Source organism: Aedes aegypti, chromosome 1 (genome assembly GCF_002204515.2).
Source record: "Aedes aegypti strain LVP_AGWG chromosome 1, AaegL5.0 Primary Assembly, whole genome shotgun sequence".
Taxonomy (NCBI): domain Eukaryota; kingdom Metazoa; phylum Arthropoda; class Insecta; order Diptera; family Culicidae; genus Aedes; species Aedes aegypti.
In genome coordinates this window covers 243,744,242-243,770,514 of record NC_035107.1, presented here as the reverse complement: position 1 = coordinate 243,770,514, position 26,273 = coordinate 243,744,242, and the positions used below count along the sequence as shown (strand labels likewise).

The 26,273-nt window shown below is 39.3% G+C and overlaps 1 protein-coding gene and 2 long non-coding RNA genes across 4 annotated transcripts; 2 read left to right on the top strand and 1 right to left on the bottom strand.

Moving 5' to 3' along the window:
- Window positions 1–266: 266 nt before the first annotated feature.
- LOC5580096 (oocyte zinc finger protein XlCOF6) lies at window positions 267–26,273 on the bottom strand. Of its 2 annotated transcripts, none has more exons than XM_021837388.1 (8): window positions 26,079–26,273; window positions 16,749–17,011; window positions 16,090–16,688; window positions 15,893–16,025; window positions 15,770–15,827; window positions 1,587–1,850; window positions 1,361–1,520; window positions 267–1,291 (listed from the first exon to the last, which is right to left on the bottom strand). In XM_021837388.1, the coding sequence occupies exons 2-8, from the start codon at window positions 16,989–16,991 to the stop codon at window positions 445–447; spliced, it is 2,304 nt and encodes a 767-aa protein (XP_021693080.1). In that variant the 5' UTR covers window positions 16,992–17,011; window positions 26,079–26,273; the 3' UTR covers window positions 267–444. The 2 variants fall into 2 exon arrangements, with proteins under 2 accessions (XP_021693080.1, XP_021693081.1); XM_021837389.1 differs by lacking the exon at window positions 26,079–26,273 and adding an exon at window positions 22,175–22,212.
- Window positions 2,466–3,135, top strand: LOC110674050. Its single transcript, XR_002498598.1, has 2 exons — window positions 2,466–2,995; window positions 3,061–3,135. It is a non-coding gene; the product is annotated as an uncharacterized LOC110674050 (long non-coding RNA).
- On the top strand, window positions 3,408–3,771 carry LOC110674051. Its single transcript, XR_002498599.1, has 2 exons — window positions 3,408–3,527; window positions 3,594–3,771. It is a non-coding gene; the product is annotated as an uncharacterized LOC110674051 (long non-coding RNA).

The window sequence follows — 26,273 nt, the reverse complement described above, 5'->3', positions numbered from 1 at the left end:
TGCGAGGGCGCACTTAGGGATGTAGGTGGGGATTGATAAGGTGGGCGTAAAACAGTTTTAAATTGGATCCTATACCATTTCCCCGAATACTGTTACCCCGGAAACCATAATCCCGAAAGCCATTACCCCGAAAACCAATACCCCGAAAAGGGGCCCGGGGTAATATGCACCACTTAAGAAAAATGTGCCGAAATGAACACTAAACAACATGTATGTATTGTTTTAATACACCGAGCTTTTCTCAAAAATAATCAACTCCAAAGATATACGTTTCTATAAACTATATTTAATAGCGATAATATCTGCAATTCAATTTTCATCAACAATGTTAGGCAAATCGCCAATCTACTAAAAGAGTGATGCAAAATTTAACATAAATTAAACTCCTCCGCGTTATCCCGGATATTAATTGCACTTACGGCTCTCCTGACAAAACGTCGCCATTTACTTGCTCTTCAAAACGCTCATGATCACCTCGTCGATGGTGTGATTGTTGAGCAGCGTCCTGATGCTGTCGTCTTCCATCGTGAGCGCGAACAGGATCTTGGTGTTCTCCCGCATGCGTGTCGTGTAGTCACCGGTTTCCACCCCGGAAGCCGGTTTGTGTCCGCAACGTTTGATCACTTCGCTCAGGACCCGGTCCACAGGAGCCCTCGGCCAGCCAAACTCCGTGAGTACCTCTTCGTCAATCAGCATACATAGAAGTTCGTTAACTTTTTCCTTCAGCACGGCATCGCTCAAAAAGATCGGCATGGAATCGTCCTCCTCGATTTTGATTTTGGTCGGCAGCACGATCGAAGCATTTTCGGTGGCTCGTTTGCGCTTTTTCTTCTCTTTTGGCGGTTGTTCGATTGGTGCCACTTCTACTGGGACATTAATTTCGGCGGGTTCAACCGCCAACGGAGGTGGAGGTGGAAGCATTTCTGGTGGTTTAACGGACATGCTTCGTTTGGTTTTGATTGCTTTTTTGGTTTCAACTGGAAGAAGGGGTTCCAACTTCGTTGGCAAAACTTCAATTTCGTCCACTAACATTTCACTGTCCACAGTCTGTGATTCGTTTTTGATGTCCTTGCGTCTAGTGTTGATCTTCACCAGTTGTATGTCTTCGAGTGGTGTTATTTGATAGACCTCGCCATCGATTTCCAGCATTTGTTCATCCTCCTCTGGGATGGATACCATTTGTTCCATGGTTGCCTCGGTCTCTGTGATTTCCAAAAGAACTTCCTCCCGCGGTGGCTCTGAACTTTGAATCTTTCTTGGCGGAATTTTGGACATCGCCTCCGGACAGCCACTAAAAAGTTAATAAACAATGATAGGTCAAACTCAACTACATGTAGTTTGTAGAACAATGAATACTTACGCATGGCGAGTCCGAATGTGCCTTACAAGACAATCTCTCCTTATGAAACTATGATTACAAATTGAACAAACGCTAGGTTCTTCGATGATGTGAGTTCGCTCATGGATCTTCAACGCTGCTTTGGATGCGAACAATTTACCGCAGTGGTTACAAGAGAAATCTGAAAATAAATCAATTGTCCATCAACTCTTTCTGTGTAAGTCGTCGTCAAAAATATGTCACTCACTCTTCTCATCGCTGTGCGTATCAAGATGACGGTTCAGATCCTCCTTCCGGATGAACGACTTTGAGCAAACTTCGCATGTCAGCGGAGCTTCTTTCTGGTGCACGAAGCGTATGTGTTCGTCCAAGCGGGCCTTCCGGTTGAATACGGCCTCACACTGGTCGCAATTGAATCCGTTCTCACCGGTGTGGTTGAACATGTGCGCGCGAAGCTGGGTCGCCTGGATGAACTTTTTCCCGCAAATGGTGCACTCATGTGGTCTTTCACCTGATGGGATAAAAGTTGAAATCGAAATTGAAAATGATGTTCTAATCTGAGACGACAAAACTCTTGAAAGAAGCGTTCAGCGTAGCAGCAAAAAGTTGCAAAGCGTCTAAGGATCGTTTGAAATCATATAAGCAAATAAAACATCTTTCGTCGCGACATAATAACATCGACTCGCAAACCTTCTGGTAGTTTACAGCAAAAAAATATGGATTAAAATACATGAGAGCAACGAGATTTTCATCTTCATTCATCCGATTGCCCGCTTTCACCTTGTTTTGTTGGCACGGCAAGTTAAGTTTTGACCGATTTTTTAAAACTACTGCACTGCCCCTCTTTGCACAACAGTCCCATGAAAACGACACACTGAGAAAAAGACGATTGAAATGTGCAAACAATTTCGCTCCATTTTGAGTCTCTATGTGGCCTAAACTGTGTTATATATCTACATATCACTATTTGTTGAGTACACGGACAAACTTAATAATTTTTTTTTGAAATCAAGTTGAAAATTTGCCTAAAAATACACAAAAATTGTAGCGAGACTGTTATGCGAATATATACAACATAATATACCAATATATTTGCATACCGGTCCCATTATGTTCGTCGGCTCGTTCGACAGCTAATAAAACACTGGTTGTTATTGAAACACTGTTGTTTCATATTCTACACTGAGCCAATTAATCCGATTATCCTTATCTGAAAAATCATATACCTGCTTCGGAATTCAGATTTGATAGGTTTTATTAATGTCCAATGATGACAATGATAACAATATGGAAGCAATTTGAATTCTACATAAAACTTATTGGACACCATTATCCATTCTGTCATTACAAAATCATATACATGGTATCTGATTGTGTAATGTGAAAAACATCAGTTTTCATTTAGCTACAAGATGGCGTGTCCGCTGCACAATTTGCTTGTTAATTTCGGTTTCTAGACGAATTGTTGGAAATTTTTCAAAGATCTTATCAAAGGTAAGCTGTAGAAATCAGTTATTTTCGATTATACTGCTATTTTATTAATATATTTCAGAATATGGAACCTCCCTTCATGAGCCTCTGTCTTGGTCGTTGAAGAGATTTGCTTCAAATTCCATGCAACTATAAACCTTCGATGTTCTGCCTGACGTTATCGAAGTAAGTTATTTTATTGATTAGTTAGTTTTGGACATTAAATTCAGGGAGATTTTTCATCATTTCAGAAATTGTTCACCAACTATGCTGCAACAAAATTCCCTCTGAATTGTTGAAACAGACGTAGATGAATATCTTCAATATGTGCGAACACCCGGATAATGTAATGATTAAAGAATGGCGAAGTACACTGAACCAACAAATATCATAACAAATATTAAAAACGTCACATACTCTCCCGATAAATGAAATCCGATTCACATCATGTGTGTCCATTGATAATCATGTAAAAAACACATAAATCTCATTATGATACCTCATAATATTCAATTATAAACCCTGTGAAACATATATGAACAAAAGTTATGTATTCAATCCGATGAATGTTATGGGATTTGCAGATGTAAAAATTTAGCCACTGTTCCATAGCGGAATCCTCGTGATGGCTAGTTTGACTCTTAAATCATCGGTGTATTTGGAAATAAATTATAGTTTGAAGACTTGAATCATAAAACTTTGTATAGGATAGTAAAAGGTAAGTTGATTATACATAAACAAAAAAGCTGAATTTAAGTTAATCCTTTTGGACTTGAATTTACAGAATACATAAACTTCATTGCAAGCTGAAGTCAATGGAACAAGATCGGAAGGACCATCCAGAAGACTACCCAGAAGAATTAATTTTTCATATCTAAATTAATCGGTTATCCAATGTAATTAATGCATCGTTTATTCACACAAATGCCGATAATGTATCAATAAAGTATTTTTCTAAATTATGATTATATTGTTCATCAATTCTACTGGAAAAAAACTGACAAAGCATCATTTTAAATTTATTATAATTTCTTATAAAAATCACTAACAATATCAATAACTGTCATCTGAATTTCACATAAAACTCATTGGCAAAATCCAATGGTTCGTATGATAAATTTGCATTGAATGTATGTGTTCTATCAGATGAATTTAATTCAAAAGAAATCGAACAAGTTTATGTGATAAATTGATGAGCGTTATGTGAAAAGCTACATGGAAAAAAACTATATGTGTTTTCAGATAAATATGACATGATTCCTTGGTTCAGTGTAGGTCTCTCTCAAATCAAGGAAATATATTTTATGAATTTCGCTCCTTTGTATTGAGGAGATGCTAAATAAACTATTTTAAATTTAATTGAACGATTTTATTATTTATGAAATTTTATTTTGGATAATCAAATATAGCTAATGCCAATTGATAACTCATTCATTGTTATCAAAGAAACAATTACAATTTACTTCAGTTTCACACGAAAGTTATATGATTTTGTATATGACACCAGCTTAGATTGGATTTTTATACCCATAGACTTTTTGTTTGAATGTTATATGATTTTCGTAATGAACTCTATCTGTATGAATTCTAAATAAGAGTTATATGAACATCATTATGGAAAAAAGCTATATGTTTATTGTAATGATTCGAACATGAAACATTTTTGGAGTATATTTATGTTCTTTGGCCGTAAAAAAATAGCTTTTATAGTACAGTCAACTCTCCGTAACTCGATATTAAGGCGACTATCGTGTTAGGGAAATAACATGTTAATGAACACAAAATCAGGGCAACTTTGGTTCAAGGGACCATCGAAGTATCCATGAAAACCCATTTACTACACATAACTCTATAACTGTATAACTCGATATCGAGATACGGATAGTTTACTGTATGCTCATGGATAAATCACCAGATAAAAAAATCTTCGGGTTTAATGCTTTCTCAAAACACACGTCATGATGAGGAATGCGCGTCATGAGTCGCAGTCATGAGAGACCTAGAAGATCATCTTTTGGATAATGCGGAAATGGAATCCGATGGAAATGATTCAATGTTTCAGAACAACTGATTTAGGACGAAACATCCTGATCTGGGAGATCCAGAATGACGAAACATTTTTTTTCAGTCAGCTTCTGTAAGACTCGACCGTAGATCTGAAATACAGTGGCTCGTGGGATGATGCCGAGCCAAAGTCTTTCTGTATTTTCCCAATAAGCAGATGAAGAAGACGATAACCGCTGATGGGTTTTATATGGAAATCTTGCTTTCGCGTTGAAAAGTTTGTATTTTCCACACTTCCAAGCAAGTACTCTGTAAGGCAATTTAACCAGTTACCGAAAAACACAAAATAAGTTTTAGTTCAATATTCCTGAGCCCATGCAAAGTAGGTAGGTTATAAAATTTGTATACAAATTTGTAGAATTTTATTTATTTTATTTTTTTTTTTTTTGTTCCTCATTTATTTCACCCCCCTTAGTACCACCCAAATGGTTACGGATATAACAGAAGGCATAGACCATCGAGATTTCACTGTATAATTGATTTCTTTTTACTACGCTTCACGTCAATGAATAACTAGTAGTACCGAGAGATTGAATGTAGTACTAGAAGTGGTTCCCATTCTGAGCCCGACCACTAAGTCTTTTTACGGACTTTGATGTGACTGTTATGCGATGGGACAACACAAGTGGGGTTTGGTTTTGTACAAGTTAGGAACAAAGCAGTTTTTAACGTGCTTCTAACCATGTTGAGTTTTTTTTTTAGGCACTTTGTGCTCGTGGCCACTACTGTGCCGGACTCAGTTGATCTGTATCTTCTTTACCGATACAGACCTATTTTCAACTTATTTATATTTACATCTACTTTCACTCTCTCCTACTCTTTCACTCTAACACCGAGCAGGTAGGAGAGAGCTCTGCTGTTAGTGAGGCTAGCTGCCTGCGAAGAGGGTCAGTTTGTCTCAGTCACCATCTGATACTGACGGAGGATGGATGTGCTCCCCAAAGCACGGTCCTCCGTGAGACGTCTTCTGGTGGCTGGACGGGTTTTTTTTTGTGGAGGGACTGGGAATCGAACCCATGACCTTCCGCTTATGAAGCGAAAGCGTAACCTCAAGGCTACAGACCCCCCTAACCATGTTGAGTTGATTTATGCAAAAAACGCAAATCGGTGGGACTGTTATGCGATTATGGGCAGTGCAGTGTTGGGAAACTCGTGAGTACTCACTGACAACTGCAAACCCACTAGCGAATATGAGTTGTACAGCTTGAACGCTCGCGCGAATATTCCTAGGCGTGAGATTCAGATTTTGACGAACACTAACTCACTCATGAATAATTTTATTCAGTATTTAAATATTCTAAAAGCTTTCGAATTGTCTAAATAAATAATTAGATATAAGTAAGGCTGTTTTTTTGGGCGGCCTTATTCAAAAGGTGAGAAGAAAATTTAATTCTGAAAACTATTTGATGTTAGCAAAACGTTATTAGTACACTGATAAAAATCCACACGCTCGATCTGTGTGTTTTAAATTATGGATCGATTCATGAACGTCCATATCGATTTGCTATGATTTTCTTGCAAACTTCTTGTGTGTTACACATTAAATTCCTGTGTTTTGCTTCATGGATTGATTCATCAACCGACAACAGGGATTCCATATTTTTTCCACATAAGTTCCCGAAGCTTTCTCTTCAAATTCGTATGTGTCAACCTATGGACGCATAGATCATCACTCCAACACGGATTCAGTGTGTTTTGCTTATGGTTATCTTGTGTCATAATCATCATGTTCAAGTTAGTCGATTCATTGATTTGCGCAATGAGATTGTTATGATGAAATCCATGAGCTATGCTATCGATTTCCATGTTCAAACCTTCTAAATTTTTTGTGATCAACCCATGGGATGCATAGTGAACTGAATTGCGGTTGGACCTCGTGTCGAACGACAGTCATCATCATGCTTCCAAAGAGAAGAAGCAAATTTTGAAGCTGAAAGTGTTAGATGAACATTTGTGAATTCGATTTTTCTTTTATTAGTGAAGTTGACCGATATACGAGAATTCTACCTTTCTATAAGAAAACATTGATTATAATGTATAGTTTAGTAGAAAAATCGGATTCCACTAACAGATTTTCCTGGCTTTCAGTTTCGAAAAAATGGAATATGCTTATACCTGGCTTCCCAAATTATGGATTTGCAGCACCCCGCTTGTTGCTGGCTCACGGGTTTGAAAAAAAAATCAAGAGAGATTGCGACAAGCAGAGGAGCCTCGGATCCATATTTTGGGGAGCAAAAGTTTTTCTACCAAATTTCTCCTTTCAGTCCCATGACATTTATGTTCTATCACACATGACTATCTAAAGCTACTACATTTCGAAATCGATAAGCAAATCAGTTGGTTTTCATGAATTAATATTTAGAAATTCATGTTTGTTTCACATGGCAACCTAATGTTGATACACATGTTATTATACCGTGATAGCAATGATTAAATCCATATGGCTACCACACTCAAATCATGTGGTTTTCCTCATTGCGCAAATCTATAAGTAAAACACACGACCTTGACGTGTAGATTTTTCTCAGTGTAGTGATCCTTTATAAGAGAGATTCGCGGAAGCTGACATTTATGTCAAAGTGTGAGCCAATCGAGCAGCAACAGCTGTCAAAGCGTGAGCCAAACGAACATGCATTATGTTTATTTTGAACCTTTTTTGAGGAGTAATGTAATCCGCTTGAAATTATTTCGGTACAAATTGTTTTGCATAGTGTAAAATATATGAAATATTTTCCTTTCTCGAATTTTTGTCAATGCGATATTAAGTTGTTGATTTTTTCTGCTGTTTATTGGTTTGAAAATGTAGCTTAAAGATGTATAACAAAACAAAATACACTTTTTAGCAATGAGGAAGTCATGTTCGTGTTACAATATTATTCTCGACGCCAAGCAAATTCAGCACTGCTGGTCTGTTGCCAAATCATTCCATTTTACTTCCGCCTATCTCTTATATGAAGGATCACTAGTTATTAGGCATTTCACGGCGAAATTCTCTCTCTTTCGCTCTTCAAACAAAAATGAAAACAATGGTGGCAGTACCTGTTAACTTTGACAGGTACTGGCACCGTTGTTTTCAGATTTCCCGGGGAAAGAGAGCGATTTTCTGATAACGTAACCGTGCAATGGGCAATTGTAATATGAATTAGGGGTGGAATATGGACGTCATGGAATGCACAGAAAAACAGCAAAAACAATCGTTTTGCGCAGCAGCAGCCTCGAACCGGATGAATATTGCATTCATCAGCTCTATCTGGGGGGCTGACGTCACGGTTACGCTGATGTCGTCAGCATATGCAACCAACAAATCGTTGCCACCTGAGACGAGACTCGCGAAGACGGTCTTCTTTTTCTATGATTGCTGAGTTTTTTCTTATTCCACTTTGTGTTTATACCAATTATGCGCTAGCCGTTCAAACCCTCAAATGAACCTCTCAGCAAAGAATGATTGAGTTTGCATCTCATCGAATCATAAATAGCCGTTTGAATGAAATTTCATACCAGCAAACGTAGCAGACATTAGAAGTAGTTAATCTTCTGCTTAGATTTATCAGCAACTTTGGAAAAAAACTGCTCCGTTGACTGAGGTTTGTAATAACAATTTACTTTGAACACAATACTTTTCACTTTTTCAGCCATAAAAACAGTGGGCTGCATTTGACGTTTCGTGAGAGGGGAATCTGGGCTGCATATGACGTTGATATTCTTCCTCTTCGCGAGTCTCTCTCAGGTTGCCACATGCTTGTTCGAGCCCTACACACCAGGGGGTGGAGGTAGAGAACGAAGAGATGCATGAACAACGGGTCACCCTGCACGGTAAAAAATCAGCACGTTCGATTGAATAGATTGATCACTTGACTCAATTCAAAACACCAATCACCATGATTTGAAGAGTTCCAACTTTGGATTTGCTCTACTGTCTCTAGAACTAGACTCTGAAGTGAAAAGTCGTTGATTTTGAACATCGTGTCTATTATATGAAAGCAATCATTGACAGCTCGTTGTAGAAAGTGATTGAGATCAATTCAACCCCTTTCAACAGATGCGAGTTGGTGTCGAGGTTAGACACTAGGCTTGCACTACGAAGATTGGTGGTTCAAATCTGAGTCAGGCGGAAAGGTTTATTATAACTTTTTTTTTATTTCAAATCAAAACATGCAACGTTGAATTCAAGTGATGTTAGCTTGATTTTGCCAAGATTCAACAGTAGTGCAAATCCAAGTGCAGAACTATTGATAGCATGGTGCTTATTTTTTACCGTGTGCCGGACCGAACGTTGGATTCTGAATGGACGAGAGAGACGCCCGTTGATGAGCAGCCGAGCGGTGGATCGGCTGGCAATGCGTGAGTGAAGAGAGACGAGATCCCGACTGAAGCCGAACGAGCACATGGTGCCGAACAGGAATGAGTGTCGGACCCGATCGAACGCGTTCCCCAAATCAAAACTTATCAAATTACCGACGCGGTGGCGGCGATGGAGACTCGCAATCCGATCTTCAAGAGCAAGAGTAGCCTGAAAACTGTTGCTCTTCGAATTGGAGCAATTGGTGGACTCGCATGACGCGTTCTAGCCTGGTTTTGGTTACGTCTCAAATAAAATTTCCGTGGGATACCATCATTGCCGGGGAACACCGTGGGATCGCACGTTCTCATGTATTGTTTTCTGCTGTTGCTTCCTCCGTGTAGAGACGCAAGAAGAAGTTCAGCAGAATCGTTTCGATCACTGCTGGCTCGGCAACGGTCTCATTCTTCTCCGTTTGCAACTGGGTGATGACGGTCTTTCTCTTTCGTCTCTCCCCAATTGTAATATTGAGACGGATTCTCCCGCCACGTGCGTCTCGTTCATTCGCAACATGTGCAGAAATCGATTAACACAATCGATTGATGGTGGGTAACATTTCGGGGTATTGGCATTCGTACGCAAACCGAAGCTCCGCATATAGACGCTGATGTGCGTCGTGAAATTTGTCAAATACGATACGCGATTTACGCTTGAAAATTGGCTTAGCGTACGAAATCCACCACTCGATCCATGAGCCGTGGTTTCGTTCTCGTCAGTGAGAAGATGCGGTCGAAGGGACCAGAAACCACGGCCGGGCTCATGTCCTGGCAGTGTCAGCGCTTTGTGGTCCGTGAACGAGCAGACATGCGTATGCGCGGTACGCAAGTGCTCCCGCAAACCGTTGCTCACATAAACGTGGTCGAGGCGCAATTGTGCGTTCCGGCAAACGTGCGTAAAACCGACATCCCGGGAGCGCAACTTTTCCCACACATCGTGGAGCTGCAGCTGCTGCACAGCAGTTTTGAGTGCGGGGCTAGACGAATCACATGCTCGAAGCACGCAATTAAAATCGCCACCAAGGATGACTTGGTATCATGCACTCGCAGAGCGATTAAGCGGCTATCCAGGCTTTTCTCAATATGAGAGACCTGAATGTGTTCCTTCTGAACAACATCTGTTCCTTTTCTCGTGTGGTCTACATTCGTGTATATGACGAAGCCAGTCCACTTTTTGCAGAGACACAATTTCGAGATTTTGGGTGTTGATAAAGGTGCGCAGCGCTGCCATTTTCGTGGGATTGATGTTGATGGACGCGATATTGCAGGATGTGAGAGCCATGACGGTTGGTAATCCTCATCCGCTCGTCGTCATCATCTTCTCGGCGTGGCTTTTTGCGGGAAGCTTTGCCTGCTATTCGTGGATGCCGATGATTCATCGCTCTCGTTGCCGTTGCTATTCTTGCTGTGTGATCTCAGCGCATGGATCGGCTATGGACCAATGCACGCGTTCATTCTTTGACGTTTTAGCGGTGCCGTGTTATTTATATTACCATGACAACGAATGAATTCGGCACCGCTCAAACGTTAAAATAATGAACTCGTGCATCGGTCCATATGAACAAGTCTATCACAGCAACATTGGGTTGAGTAGCTTCGGTTGCTTGTTGAGTCGATCATTTTCGGATTGACTGTTTGTTGTCGTCACCGGGGCACACTGTTCGGTCCGACTCGGAAGCTTCAGTAGCTCGGGAAAAGCAGCCAACGAGGTGAGTGGCGGCGCGGTAGGATCTACCAGTTTCGTTCTCGGTAGTTTTACCTCGGACGATTTTTTCGGCGGCGGACGATTGCGACTCTGCTTCGCTATATTTGCGTAGCTATTCTGCACCAGAAGTTTTTTTTTGTTCTGGACACATGATATGCCAGAGAGTGCCTGCTCTTGCACGATATCAACTGTCCCTTGTACACCACGTACGCCGGCTGCCCATCGATGGTGACCCACGAATCGATGTTTCGGTTTGGGTCGAGATCACTTCAACGAACGCACGCAAGAACTCACGATCTTCTCTTTAATCACGTTTTCGGGGAGGTCATGGACCTTCACCTCAACAATTCCATCTTCGATGGTAAATCGAAGCTTGTGCTTCTTTCCATCCAACCCACTTCGTGGCGATCGTTATGTCTGTTCACTATTTTCTGTGCAAGCGCCAGGACCTTGACGAATGCACATTGTTCGCCTCTACTACTGTAGTCTTAACACATCTTCTTTCTTCAGACCGAGAACTGTGCGGCAAAAGCCATCAGCTTGAAATTATATTTTCCTGGAGTAAAAAGGATTTCAATGAATGGTAATCGTTTTGTGCAGTAGATCTGATTATTGTAATAAATAATAAGTCAATCCAAAGCCGCTTTTGTTCATACGATTTGTACACGATTTGTCGTTTATTCTTGACAAAATAATGCATACTTTGCTGACGATATGACACTTTGTTTGGAAATAAAAATTGCACAAGACATACATACTGAACAGTTTCACAAAAATCAAAATGTCTGGGATTCAACCAGTCACCCCCTAGTCCTAGTTGCAATACTAAAACAAACTACCAGGCAAATTTTCATGCAATTTGGAGAAGATTTGGAGGTGCCTCAAGTCGAATTTGTGTTTTTTGGCTATTTTTTACATTCAAAAAATTCTAACGAGGATTTGGAAAAATGAAAATCAAAATAAATACCACTAGTTGAACGTATTATTAGTACTTTACAACTTTTGAGAACACTTTATGCCGATTAGAGATGGTTTTGACCTCATTAAATTGATTTCTGTTCATTAAAGTACCTGAAAAACATTCATTTCTCTACAGTTTTTGTTCTTCGAGATTCTTAACCTCATGCCTAATCATAAAAGTTCAACCGTAGTATCATTCCTTTGTCATTTCTGAACCTTATTGTAGTACATCATTTTTGTATCCGAATTACAGATAAATTGTATAAAATCATCGGAAATACGATATTTCTCATTCCCCTGCATTTAGAGCTGCTGCCATATGGCGCAATTGCTGACATGTTACAAAATTGAACATAGTACCGTGGACGTACCATATTTGACGCGGTTAAGAAAATTCTAAATTCAAACTCTTGTCAAATCGTCTAAATCTATTCGATTTTGTTGAAATTTGAACCTATGCTAGCTCAACTATTATAAAATTAGGCAAAAATCAGTAAAAAAATATTAAACGATTTTTTCTTCATGTTTGATTGACTTTTTGTGAAACACATTAGGTTCCTTATTTGACGCATCAATTCTTCAATGTGCCTAATTTGACGCACTATGTTCCTTATTTGACGCACTTACAAATAATTGCTAAAGTTTAAAATATACAAGAGTTTCAGTATTCAATAGTTCAATTAAATGAAAAAAGCGTTTTAGAGAGGACATAAAAGTTAGAACCTTCGGAAAATGTTTTGAATGACGTCATCCGGTAGTCACTTTTGCTATGCGTTTAGTTAGTGTAGAAAATAAAACTGGCGATTGAGTTCAATCTATAGTTAAGCATTATTGTTTAGTTTAATGTATTTTCGTCGTGATATCAAACTACGTTGCGCTGGAACGGGGCAGGTAGTTGCTAAAATAAGGACAAATTGGTCAAAAACTAGAACGAAAACAACCGGTTCAAAAATTACCGTTTGATAATTTTCGTTACTTATAACACGTGAACTACGCCTACTTGTCCCATGTTCTATGTCACCCTTATGGACCCAGGGACAAATATGCGTAGAACCAACGGCAGTATGAGCCTCGAAATAGATCGAGAACCATATATGGGTCATACATTAAGTACGTCATGTTATTAGGGGGAAGGAGGTGCTCTGCAAGATGTGACGAATCATACAAGTTTTTTGAAGGCTCCATATAAAAAGTGTGAAGTAGGGCGGATGGGCGGGGTTTTTGTAGAAAATAGTATGTTTTTGTGACACGTATCTCATGGATACCCCCTATTGTATAAATTATACGAAACAAACCATTGAATCTACACCTCACCTCCTGACGCATTTATTGAAGCTTCCTCGAAACATTAGGGGACGCCCATAAACCGCGATAAATTGTACAATTTTCAACCCCTCTCAACCTTGGCCTCATTTATTTTATGAAAAGTGCGAATATTTTGTATGAATCGTTGCGTTTCCCTGAACCTCCTCCTCTTCCTAAAAACGTAATCTATGAATGACCCTTTACATGTGATTACATAAAGCCTTGGGTTGTTCTGCGGACGGATTTTTTTAATGCAAGCCCCATAAATATTTATTTTCCTATTTCCGATTCAACAAAACATGCTGAACAAAATAGCAAATAATTAGGAACATTGTGTGCCTAACTTGACGCACAAGATTTTCATACAAAAATATGTCTTAAAGTTTAAAAGTAGAAAACTTTCGACGTCAATTCATGAATAAAAGAATATTACTGCTTGTTGTTGATAATATTGGTGTAAAACAGCACAATAATTTCACGAAAATTGATCAACAATAGTTAGCATATTCACTAAGGAATGAAAAAAATGACGCACTTGTCGGATGCATTTTCGAATAAATTTTATTTTTTAACTATTATCAATAAAGTATACACTTTTTTCGATTGGAATCCATCAATAACATGTAAATAAAGATTAAGCAATACATTTTCGAGTGCTAGTCTGATCTAGAATTAATTTATGATAACATTAATTAGAAAATGCGTCAAGTTTGGACCCGCGTCAAATATGGTACGTTCACGGTAGCTTTGCTTTTTCAATGATGGATGATGATTGAAGAAAACAGCTATCAAATGTCATCTACGCAGTCGTGTTTCAAGCAACATTCGCATTTGATGCCAAGCAATTACATATGTGATATAGCCTCGAGGTCAAGCTTCTCAACTACCGATCTTGAGGATAAGAGTTTGAACAGAAATCAATTTAATGAGGTCAAAACCATTTCTAATCGGCATACAGTGTTCTCAAAAGTTGTAAAGTACTAATAATACGTTCAACTAGTGGTATTTATTTTGATTTTCATTTTTCCAAATCATCGTTAGAATTTTTTGAATGTAAAAAATAGCCAAAAAACACAAATTCGACTTGAGGTACCACCAAATCTTCTCCAAATTGCATGAAAATTTGCCTGGTAGTTTGTTTTAGTATTGCAACTAGGACTAGGGGATGACTGGTTGAATCCCAGACATTTTGATTTTTGTGAAACTGTCTAATACATACTTTTAAAAACGAAGTACAAATCTTCCGTACTTGGTGTCAGAAAAGCCTAATAGGGGAAAAGCACCAATTTTCGACCAATCCATACGATTTTGGCCTACTTTGTATGGACATTCGAAAATTGGCACTCTTGTAGGTCGAAAATTATTGCTTTTCCCCTAACCTGATATTTTTTACCAGGAAAAGAAACATTCCTAATATAAGGCCGGTTTGCTACTGACAATAAAAGGAATCGCCTATCTCGATGCGTGGAAAATTTCTCCCAAGAAATGGTCAAGAAAATCACTTTTTTTCTGATCGCAGTACGCAGTTGAGAAGAAATGTCACTTCAAAGGGGGCTCTCTGTAGGAAATTTCTAGACCCTTTCAGTCAAGGAATTTCTTTACTTTTCTTGAGCAAAACAGCATACTTAGCCATAACAGTAAACTTTAGACAATCAAAATGTTGAAAAATGTAAAAGAATCAGAGGCTTAGGCATAATTTTAGATTCAAAACTTACTTTCATTGATCACTATAATACTATGATAAATAAAGCTAATAATATGTTAGGCTTCATTAAGCGCTTCTGTTATCACTTTAATGATCCATACGAAATAAAAATATTGTTTATTGCCTAAGTTAAATCGATACTTGAATATTGCAGCATAATTTGGTCACCTTTTTCATCAGTACAAAAAGAGTCGCTGCAAAAACAATTTTTATTATATGCTCTTTGCAAATTAGGTTGGTCCGTATCTCAAAAAGGTACCATTTTACAATGCTAGATGTATGTTGATTGATATTCAAACACAGAGAGTGTCGTAAATATGCAATGATTTCATTTATAAACGATATTGTTTCTCATAAAGTTGATTCACCAGAATTTTTATCTAAATTAAACTTTTTCCATCCAGACGTTTACGCAATCGAGAACTATTTGCAATCAACTACCACCGTAATAATTATGTAAAATTCGAACCAAAGAACCAAATGATTATTTATAATAAGAATTACGATTTTATTGACTTAACATTTGGTCCAAAGAGAAGCTTTAGGAACATTAGGTAATTTAATGTATTAGTGAAACTATCGCATAAAAAAATCTCTGTAACGGTCTACAAACATTATTGAAGACAATAAATAAATAAATAAATAAATAAACACTTTGGCATTGTTTTGAAGTTCATACCACCTCTAATCAACACTACAAAATACAGTGATCAAATATCTAAAATCATCACTCTCTGGAGAGTATAATCCCAAGCCAACGGAACTAGCTGATAAAAATTCAAACCATCACCACAGAATGGAGACATAACATGTGGTTTTTATCAATTGGTTAGTGTTTTAAGCACTTTTAGCGACAAAATCAATGTTTTTCCTGGGAAAAACCTACCTGTGTGAGTTTTCCGGTGTCTATTCAGCGTCTCCCTGGCAGCAAAAGTGGCCGAACACTGAAAGGAAATCAATTGAAATCAGTTCTACCAGTATCTACCCAAAAGTACTGCTGGGAAATTACCTCAGCGCAACGATAGGGTCGTTCACCAGTGTGCGATCGGCGATGTTTTCGCAAGGCTCCTGTGGACGGGAAGGTCTTCGTGCATAGATCACAGGGGAACGGTTTCTCCCCGGTGTGAGTACGGATATGGATGCTGAGGAAAGACAATAAAGAGACGTGTTAGATAAGATTACGACAGACAGTGAGAATGGTCTCACTTGAGCAACGAAGACCCGTAGAATGCCTTCTCGCAGTGCGGACACTGATAGTCGCGTTTCCTCTTGGCTTCGCCCATGTGGTAGCGAAGATGTTCGCGCAAATTATCCAACCTGGTGAATTCCTTTCCGCAAACTTCACATGGAAGCAAGTACTTGGGAATTTCTCCGCAGCTGGAGTGGTTCAGGTGCCGCTCAAGGTGGTACTTGCGGGTGAAATCCTTTCCACATTTGAGACAAGAGAACGGTTTGCCCGCACTGTGCGTCATCATGTGCTGGCCGAGAACCTTTACCGAAGGGCACTTGGCGTTACATTGAGTGCAGCCGAATTCGGTCGTGTCGGCATGGACGGCCTGCAAATGTCTCTCCAGATATTCATACGCTTTGAAAGACTTTGGGCACAGTTTGCACTTCATGTGACCGACGTGAGCGGTTGAAACATCCTCGCCACAACAATAGCAGGGATTTTCCGGATTCGGGTTGCAGTATTTGAAGAACTCTTCGCCCGGTTGCGCCGACATTGCCGCCGTTTTCTCTTTCTCTAGGACATCTGCGAATTCGCTAATCTTCTCGAGACATTCCTCCTTGTGCTTCTTGAAGATCTAAATAATCAAGAAAAGGATTTAAGTTGTGGATGTTGAAAGACATTCTCATAAATATACCTTTGCCGATTGGAAAGTAACGCTGCAGATGTCGCACGTTTTACCGGGTTTCATCTCGATGATCATTCTTCCGTCGGTGGTCTCCACTAAATTGGGTTCGGCATGCTCCTCCGCCAATGAATCAACGTTGAGGCCCTCAGCATCCTGCGTGTCCTCATCGACCTGTACCAGTTCAAGCTCCTGGCCGGCAGTTCCGGTGACGTTGAGACGAAACTTTTTCTCCTCTTTGGCAAGCTTCGACATGCTGATTTTGGATGCAGTATCTGTTGAATAACGAGCAGTTGATAAGTGCTTTATTTATGTACCTATTTAGGTTTAAAGATATATCAGTAGTTGAGTGAGTTAAGTGATTTAGAGATATTAGAATTTTTTTAAAAACAAAAATCTGATTTCTGAAGAGCCGTTGGTCCCGAGTGAACTAGCACAGGGTCCAATATCTCGTTAATGAAGATAGGCAAAAACATAGTTTTAAAGATGATTATTTGAAAAAAAATCTTAGTCCACCAGGAATTCCATTCAGTCCTTCAGTCCTTCCTTTCTCACGAGTTAGATCGACTGTTTCTTTACGAAAAAAGCGTATTTAAAGTGCTCGAAAAAGTATGTTGTGGTTTGCTGTAGCATTTTCTGATGTTAGAAAATTTCCAGGTAGAAGCATTCCAAGCTTCCTGGAAGAAGTTTTTCAAGATTCCTGGAAGAAGCTTTCGAAACTTCGTGGAATAAGCTTTCTAAATTTTTGGAATAAGCTTTCCAAACTTATTGCCCTTCCTTAGCCGAGTGGTTATTGACTTCCCTGTGTAAAGAGTATCATCGTACACGACATGCAAAAATGGCAACTTTGGCAAAGAAAGCTGTTAGTTAATAACTGTGGAAGTGCTCATGAAACATTAAGCTGAGAAGCAGGCTATTTCCCAGTGAGGATGTAATGCCAAGAAGAAACTTCATGAAAGAAGCTTTCCAAGCTTCCTGGAAGACGACTTCTAAAGCTTTCACAGAATCGTAGTGGGGTAAAACTTTCCAAACTTTTGGAAAAAAGATTTCCAAATATTTAGGAGAAGTTTCCCAAAGTTTGTGAGAAACTACTCTTGTTGCTGGGAGAATCTTCACAAGCTTCACAAGAAGAAGTTTTCGAATGTGTTCGTTCATATAGAGAACAATCCAGTAACTTTAATTGCACGAAAATGTGCGCGAATAATAATCCCACCCTTCAGGAAGAAGCGTCCCGTGTTTTCTGAAGAAACTATTGCAGACTTTGAGATAAGTTTGTAGGAAAAACTTTTCCAAGTTTGTGGAAGTAGCGATCCACTTTTTTGGGAGTAGATTGAGCTACTGGTAAATTTAATGGAAAAATTGATTGGGTCATGGTGTCTTCAACGATGTCCGGTATCAGGGAATCTTTTCCTGATCCTTGTGGAACAATTGGAGGTATCAGCTTTGGAACGCTGAAGGCTTTCCAGGAGCAAATTCTGTAGGAATTCAATAAAGCATCTCTAGAGAATTTCAATAAAGCATCTCTAGTAGAATTTCAGGACGAATCTCTGAGTAATCTTCAGAAGAATTTCTGAAGGGACCTCTGAAGAAGTTTTTAAATGTACTCCTAAACAATCTTCCGGATCATCATTGAAGTTTTTTTTTTCGAGGAATCAGTGGATAATATAGATTAGGGACGTTCCGATATTGTAAAATATCGATATTTTATTCGATACGATTATCGAATCAAAGTATCGATACCATCGATATATTGATTCAAAATATCGAAATATCGGAATATCATATGATATACTTGAAGAGTGCCAAATTCATATATCGCTTATGTCGTTTTCGTTTTTAGGAACTGGGTCGGTGATCAACACATAAACAAACCAACACCAAGCAAATTATAGTTCAGTCGAACCTGAATCGGGTTGGGGTTGAAACTGTGATTCAGAACGGATTGCGCTAGTTCCAACCTAGGTTCAAAAACGAATTCGACATTAGTTTCCTACACTTTGCAAATAATTTTTGAACACCCAATATTACCAGTATATAGATTTACTTCTTCTTCTTCTCGGTATTACCTCCCCACTTGAACAGTGCCTACTTTTTAGCTTAGTGTTTAATGAGCACTCCCATAGTTGTTAGCTGAGATCTTTTTTTGCTAAAGTTGTAATGTTTTTCATATTCATATATCGTGTGGCACCTACTAGGAAATTAAAGGATTTTTTTTACAAAAAGATCTTGGACCGACCAGGAATCTAACTCAGACACCTTCAGCATTACTTTACTTTGTAGCCGCGGACGTTATCACTAGGCTAAAGAAGGCCTCCTGCATCTTGTTCGATACGGACTTGAATATCTTCTTTAGAACCGTCCATAAACCACGTGGTCTTCAACCGAAGAAGAGAGTTTTGACCAAAAACCACGGATCGTAAAAATGTGTGTGGATAAAAGACCACGACAGGGTGTCTGAAAATCCAAAAACAGACCACGTGAGTTATGGACAGCCTCTTTATGATACATTATATAACTATTGGAATGTGAACTCTCAAATATTTAAAAATGAATTGTATTTCGATAAAACCTTGCAATTGTTAACTGAATATTGGTTTACGATATATCGGAAACAAATATCGATATCACCGATATATTGAATGGGAAATATCGATACCAAAATATCGAATATCGAAAGCAAAATATCGATATTCCGATATATCGGAAGTATCGGAACGTCTCTAATATAGATTATTCTAGTAGGAATCATTGGAGCTTTAGTTTTTTTAAACAGCAAGGAAATGAAACGATAAAAATGATTTAAGAAGGGTTTTAAAGGGTGACCCTTTTTGCATGAAGACGTTTGACATTATGAACGTTTCGCATACAGCAGTTTCATACAAGTAGGTACAGATAGAAATTTAAAGAAGGCACTTTTGATTCAGCAAAGGTTTTAAAGCTATTTGACTTATAACACCTTTCGAGTGTCTCAAAGATGAAAAATGTAAAACCAATGAATTTGGGACTGTTGAATCCATTGCCATTTGTAGAAATGTTCCAGCACGTCAGTAAACAAGTTGATAAACTTGGATACAAGTTGAATGAAATTGATGAATATTGTATTTTTTAAATGGCAAGTTTTGGTATCTTCACATTAAGTAAATATCGGTATTTTGGTGCTTGAAACAAAAATTGGTTCCGCATTGAAATTAGCTACAATAGGGATTTAGATCCTATTCTTGGCACTTTTGATTCACTTTGGGTTTTTTTTAAAGCTACTGAGCTCATATTTTACTACAATATACGTCATGATAAAGTGCTTCTTATTGCAAACTTTTAGATAATTTGGCCGAGAAAACCCCCCATGCCCGTGGAGGTGCCCAAGTAGTTCTTTACTCTAATGCTCATTATGCCGTACGTCATTATGCGAAACGTTCTTCTTCTTCTTTGCATTAACGTCCTCACTGGGACAAAGCCTGCTTCTCAGCTTAGTGTTCTTATGAGCACTCCCACAGTTATTAACTGAGAGCTTTCTTTGCCAAAGTTGCCATTTTCGCATTCGTATATCGAGATGGGGCCCAGATAGCCGTAGCGGTAAACGCGCAGCTATTCAGCAAGACCAAGCTGAGGGTCGTAGGTTCGAATCCCACCGGTCGAGGGTCTTTTCGGGTTGGAAATTTTCTCGACTTCCCAGGGCATAGAGTATCTTCGTACCTGCCACACGATATACGCATGCAAAAATGGTCATTGGCGCATAGTAAGCTCTCAGTTAATAACTGTGGAAGTGCTCATAAGAACACTAAGCTGAGAAGCAGGCTCTGTCCCAGTGGGGACGTAACGCCAGAAATAGAGATGTACCGAATATTCGGCCGGCCGAATAATCGGGCCGAATATCTCGATTATTTTGATTTTGCCGAATATTCGGTCTGCCGAATACTGAAATCTGTTATTCGGCCGAATAGGCCGAATAGTGACCGAATAATAACAAAATAAAATAAATTGTAACAAAACATTATGTTTCATACGAAGGAAAATTAAAAAAAAACGATAAATTTATTCAAGTGATAATACATCAAATTTTCCCTTTGGTGGATTCCAGGGATGGAGTTTGATATTACATGTTTAAAAATGTGAGAATCTTTCCGTTCTATGGCATTGCGATGCTGCTCAATATACAAGTCATTCAATATTTCACTCATCTTGCATGGATTGTATTGTGGCATTATTTTTACGTAAACTGAAAGCGCTTTTCACCTTGGTTTTGTAAAAAATATGGAAACAATGAAAATTCAAACTTTTGCATTTATTATCGCTTGTGCCTTTAGGAACACATGTGACTATAGTAGCACTATTTCTAATTCCTGTTCCAATAGCTTTACGGCGTAGGCAAAACAAAAAAAAAAATCAAAATCGTATGTTTATTCAAAAAAAAATAAAAAACAAAGTGTCTCTACTATAGGAACAGTAGGTGTACTATAGGTGCAAGGGAGCTAGAATATAAAGCAAAAAATCATTTCTTGAACAAAATTGAGCTGTGAATCAATGGTACTTAGATAAATAACTCCTGACATTCATGTCAAAAAATATTTTGCAACGATTTATAGAAAAACGGTCGTAAAAAGCTACTAGTGCGAATATAGGGGACTGTCTACTAAGCAGGGTGGCCACCAAAATCCAATTTTCAAATTCCCGCTTTTTCCCGGTATATTTTTCAGTATTTTCCCGGTTTTTATTTGTGCTAGTAAGGAGATTTTTGTCAGTTTTTGCTCACTTTGGTAGGCTTTTTTTAAAGCTACTGAACCCATATTTTTCAACAATACGCTTCTTGCTTAGGTGTATCTTACTGTCAAGACAATTGCCCCAGATGCCAAAGTAAACCATCCAGGGTCCCAAACAGTTAATGAGGTTGAAGATATTTCCACAATTTCTAATCCTTCAAATAATCGAAAGAATGAAAGGTTCTCTAAACCAAATAAGTTTATGATGAAAAACAGGATTGATAAAAAACTTTATTTAAGAGATTTACCGGCCGAGGCAGGCACATCTCTTGAAAATGAAACGAAGCCACACAAGTAAAAGCATGTATCTGTACTTTATTTATTCTTAGTCGATTAGTTAGCTTATATCATATTACAAGCTCTTATAAAAAGGATTGTTTTCAATAACATCTGAACTTATTTTCAATGCGATATTTTTGAGTGCTTAAATATTCTGAAGTTTCTCAACTTCGATGTGAAACTTTAAGTTAAATAAGTTATAGAGAAGTCCAAAAAATGTTATCCCTGACAGTAAGAGAAAATATTAAAAGTAAATCGAAACATCGTTAACCATTGGTAAAATAAAACATTTTAAAGAATTGTCAAGTCAAATCATTAATATTTAATAAGACATATTAAATGTACTATTAGTGGTGCACCTAATGGAAAACAGCTGAAACTGTCTGATAAAATCATACTTACTTGATGGGCTACAATCCGCTACGTTGAATCTACGCCGAATGGATAATTCTTCTCCACTGGGCTCGGTCCTGAGCCAATCGCTTCCAGTCGCCCTGAACGTTAAGTGCCCTTAAGTCCTCTTCAACTGCAAAAAGCCAACGTGTGCGCGGCCTACCACGAAGCCGACGGCCTCGTCCGGGTTCTCTACTGAATATTATTTTTGCTTGTCGTTCTTCCGGCATTCGTACCACGTGACCAGCCCAACGCAGCCTGCCGTGTTTTATGAGCTTGATAATATCCACTTCTTTATATACTTGGTACAACTCATGATTCATGCGACGCCGCCAGATGCCATTTTCTTGTTTACCGCCGAGTATTGTTCGCAGCACTTTACGCTCAAAAACTCCAAACGCTTTCCGGTCGACCTCTTTTAACGTCCAGGATTCATGGCCGTATAGGGCAACCGGAAGGATAAGAGTCTTATATAGCGCGAATTTTGTTTTCGTCTGCAGGCTACGGGACTTAAGCTGGTTACGGAGCCCGTAAAAAGCCCTATTCGCAGCTGCAAGACGCCTTTTCACCTCGCGGGTAACATCATTATCGCAAGTCACTAAAGTACCAAGATACACAAATTCTTCCACTACTTCAAATTTTTCACCACCTAGCACCACTTCACTACCAACGTCACGATTGGAACCACGCTGTCTACCAGCGATCATGTACTTAGTTTTGCTGGTGTTGACGGTAAGTCCAATCCTCGCTGTCTCCCTTTGAAAAGGCACGAATGCCTCTTCTACGGCTCGACGATCAATTCCGATTATATCGATATCGTCCGCAAAACCCAGGAGCATATGCGACCGGGTGACGATGGTACCGCTTCTTTGCACGCCCGCTCTCCTTATAGCTCCTTCGAGAGCAATGTTGAACAAAAGATTCGAAAGCGCATCTCCTTGCTTCAATCCATCTAAGGTTACGAAGGAGGTTGAAGTCTCATCCGCAACCCGCACACTTGATTTCGATCCATCCAACGTTGCACGAATCAGTCTAATCAGTTTCGCCGGAAAACCGTGTTCTACCATTATCTGCCATAACTCATTTCTCTTTACTGAATCGTACGCCGCCTTGAAATCAATGAACAGATGATGTGTCTGCAAGTTGTATTCCCGGAACTTATCAAGGATTTGTCGCAAGGTAAACATTTGATCCGTCGTTGATCGGCCCTCACGAAAACCAGCTTGGTATTCGCCGACGAAGGACTCCTCCAGCGGTCTCAATCTGTTGAACAGAACACGTGACATTATTTTGTACGCCGAATTGAGGAGCGTTATTCCTCGGTAATTGGCGCACTCCAATCTGTGGCCCTTCTTATACAGAGGGCAGATGAGGCCCTCCAGCCAGCTAGCAGGCAATTCTTCTTCCTCCCATATCCTTAACAGAGTACGGTGCAGCATTTCGTACAGCTGCTCACTACCGTACTTGAAAAGTTCGGCCGGGAGCTCGTCTTTTCCAGCAGCCTTACAGTTCTTCAACTCCTTAATCGCTCTTCTAACCTCATCTAGCGTCGGGGGCTCCACAGCTTGTCCATCGTTGCTGATGATTAGTCTGTTCTCAGACGCGCTCGTGTCCTCTCCATTCAACAATTGCTCGAAGTGTTCTTTCCACCTGGCAGCCACCAAGATTTTGTCTGTCAGCAAGTTACCTTCGCGGTCATTGCACATGACGGGAGACGGCGCAGTTTTTCTCCGTACGCCATTGACAGTTTCGTAAAATCTCCGCATATCGTTTTGTTCGATGCTGTTTTGCGCCTCAGTAATGATGTCTTCTTCATACTGCCTTTTCTTTCTGCGGTGAATTCGTTTCTCGGCTGCTCTAGCTTCCTTGCACCGCTCTCTATTCTGCCGGGTACCAGACACTAACATCCGACTTCTGGCAACATTCTTCTCATCCGTCACATTCTGGCACTCCTCATCAAACCAACCGTTTCTGGGTCGTCTCTGAGCAGTACCTATCACCTCTCGCGCTGCTGTGTTCATCGCACCGTGGATAGACTCCCACAGATTGTTGAGGTTTTCGCCTACGTTGTATCCCCTTATCCGCTCATCAAGCTTCCGGCGGTACTCATAAAATATGTAATTTTAACTAACCAGTCCTTCTATTATTTAAATGTATGAAATTACGATTTATTCAAAAATTCCCTGCAAAAACCCTAGCACCAATATTAGGAACACTGTTCCTTTAGCGGTGGTATGGTTTAAGCATGGTTCCTTCAACGGCGCAATCCATTGATTGCTTATGGGACCCTGCACTATGGGTACTGTTGCACCACTATAGGTGCAAAGAAGCAACATTTTCGAGAAAAATAATTGTTTTAAATAGCTCAGCAATTCAATTTCGTGGATATTGTTCGATTGCTTGTCTCATTTTCGAATCGTAGATCATAGAAAAGTATTACATAATCATTTATTAGAGAGGAACATGTCAAAACACACTACCTCCTCTAAGAAAGCGTTTGCCCTATTTGTACAAATTCATAGATGTTTCGTTACAATACAATCAAAGCTGTTATTTTAATAAACAATTTTTAATGATTTGTAAGGTTAGAGCTCAAAGATGTTCGTTCAAAACCGATTTAACCGGTGACCGCTTCAAATTCTAGGTTTTTTCCGCTTTTTTCCCGATGGATTCAAATTCCCGTCTTTTTCCCGCTTTTCCCGTTTTTCCCGGTTCGGTGGCCACCCTGACTAAGGGAACACCGACCCTATGCGATGTATTTGCTCTAATTAATATGAAGCACTTCCAGAAGTCGGATGAGAAATAAAGTGACGTATTAACCTAGTTCCTTAAAAAGTTAAATGGATCAAAACTGCAATCAAAAATATACAAATCCCTTACTTAAGAAATATAAATCCTCAGAGCTTTTGACTTTTGTTTTTTCTTCACACGGTTTCAAAAGCTTAAAACGATCATTCCGATCAATTCTTCACCGTGGAAGCTATCCCTATTTAAAAACTAGGTGTTATTCGTCCGAAATTAACGGTTTTATTCGGCCGAATATTGAGTCATTATTCGGCCGAATGTTCGGCCGAATATTCGTTTGGCCGAATAATAATTTCTCAACTATTCGGTATTCGGCCGAAAGCCGAATAGTGCTATTCGGTACATCTCTAGCCAGAAAGATGAAGAAGATATCGAGTGGCAGGTATGGGGCGGTCCATTAATTACGTAAGGCAATGTTGGCAGTTTTTCAATTTCCCTCTCCCCATGATAAGATTTTTTGTATGAACATAAAAAATAATTTGTATGGTGCCTAAGAAATCTTAAACCCTCCCTCCCCCCATAAGCCCGTACGTAATTAATGGACAGCCCCTCTGTATACTCTATATGCCCAGGGAAGTCAAGGAAACTTCCATTTCGTAAAAAAAACCGGACCGACCAGGAATCGAACCGAGACACCTTCAGCATGGCTTTGCTTTGTAGCTGCGGACCATTCGGCTAAGGAAGACCCCTATGTGAAACGTCTCGCCTCCAAAAACAGACTCTTCCTTGAAAATATTATTCATGTCAATTGAAAAGAGAGCTGCTACCAGCCCTGGTAAGTTGAGGACACACGCGAGGGAAGTTGGCTGTATGAAAATAATCCCGAAACCAACCCACCCGGAAGATCATTCAAATAAGATTGCTTCAAAGTAATAACGCCTGAAGTGACGCCCTTTGACCGAAATGCGTATAGCCCCTGTTTCTATGCTTTAGTTCATTCCTTCTCCATTCCACCCGCGCGCTGCATAACTTTACACACATCACACTGTCGGAATGAAAGTAGGAAAAATGGCGATTTCCCCTTTGGCTTGATGATCTACTTGTTGCGTTCCGTCGGTTTCGCAAAAACGTAAACAATCCAATTCACCCGAACGAAATTTCAACTTACCTCGCAAAGGAAATAACTAAACTTTTAAATTATTTACAATAAAGGCACTTTAATTCTAGTTTAAAGCATCAAACAGAAGAACAACTAAAACTTTTACGCACAAAATAAGGGAAGAAAATTACAAATTAATGCTTCGTCGTCACATCACACCTCTCCTCGACTGAAACCGAACGAATGTCTGATCGTCTGCCAAAA

What these genes read in the sequence shown, in the direction of transcription:
- LOC5580096 (XM_021837388.1), bottom strand. Translation starts at nt 16,991, where the DNA reads ATGTCGAAGCTTGCCAAAGAGGAGAAAAAGTTTCGTCTCAACGTCACC. An exon ending in TTACTTTCCAATCGGCAAAG is followed by an intron (nt 16,689 to 16,748) that starts GTATATTTATGA and finishes TTGATTATTTAG; the next exon opens with ATCTTCAAGAAGCACAAGGA. An exon ending in ACACCGGAAAACTCACACAG is followed by an intron (nt 1,851 to 15,769) that starts GTAGGTTTTTCC and finishes TTATCCCATCAG; the next exon opens with GTGAAAGACCACATGAGTGC.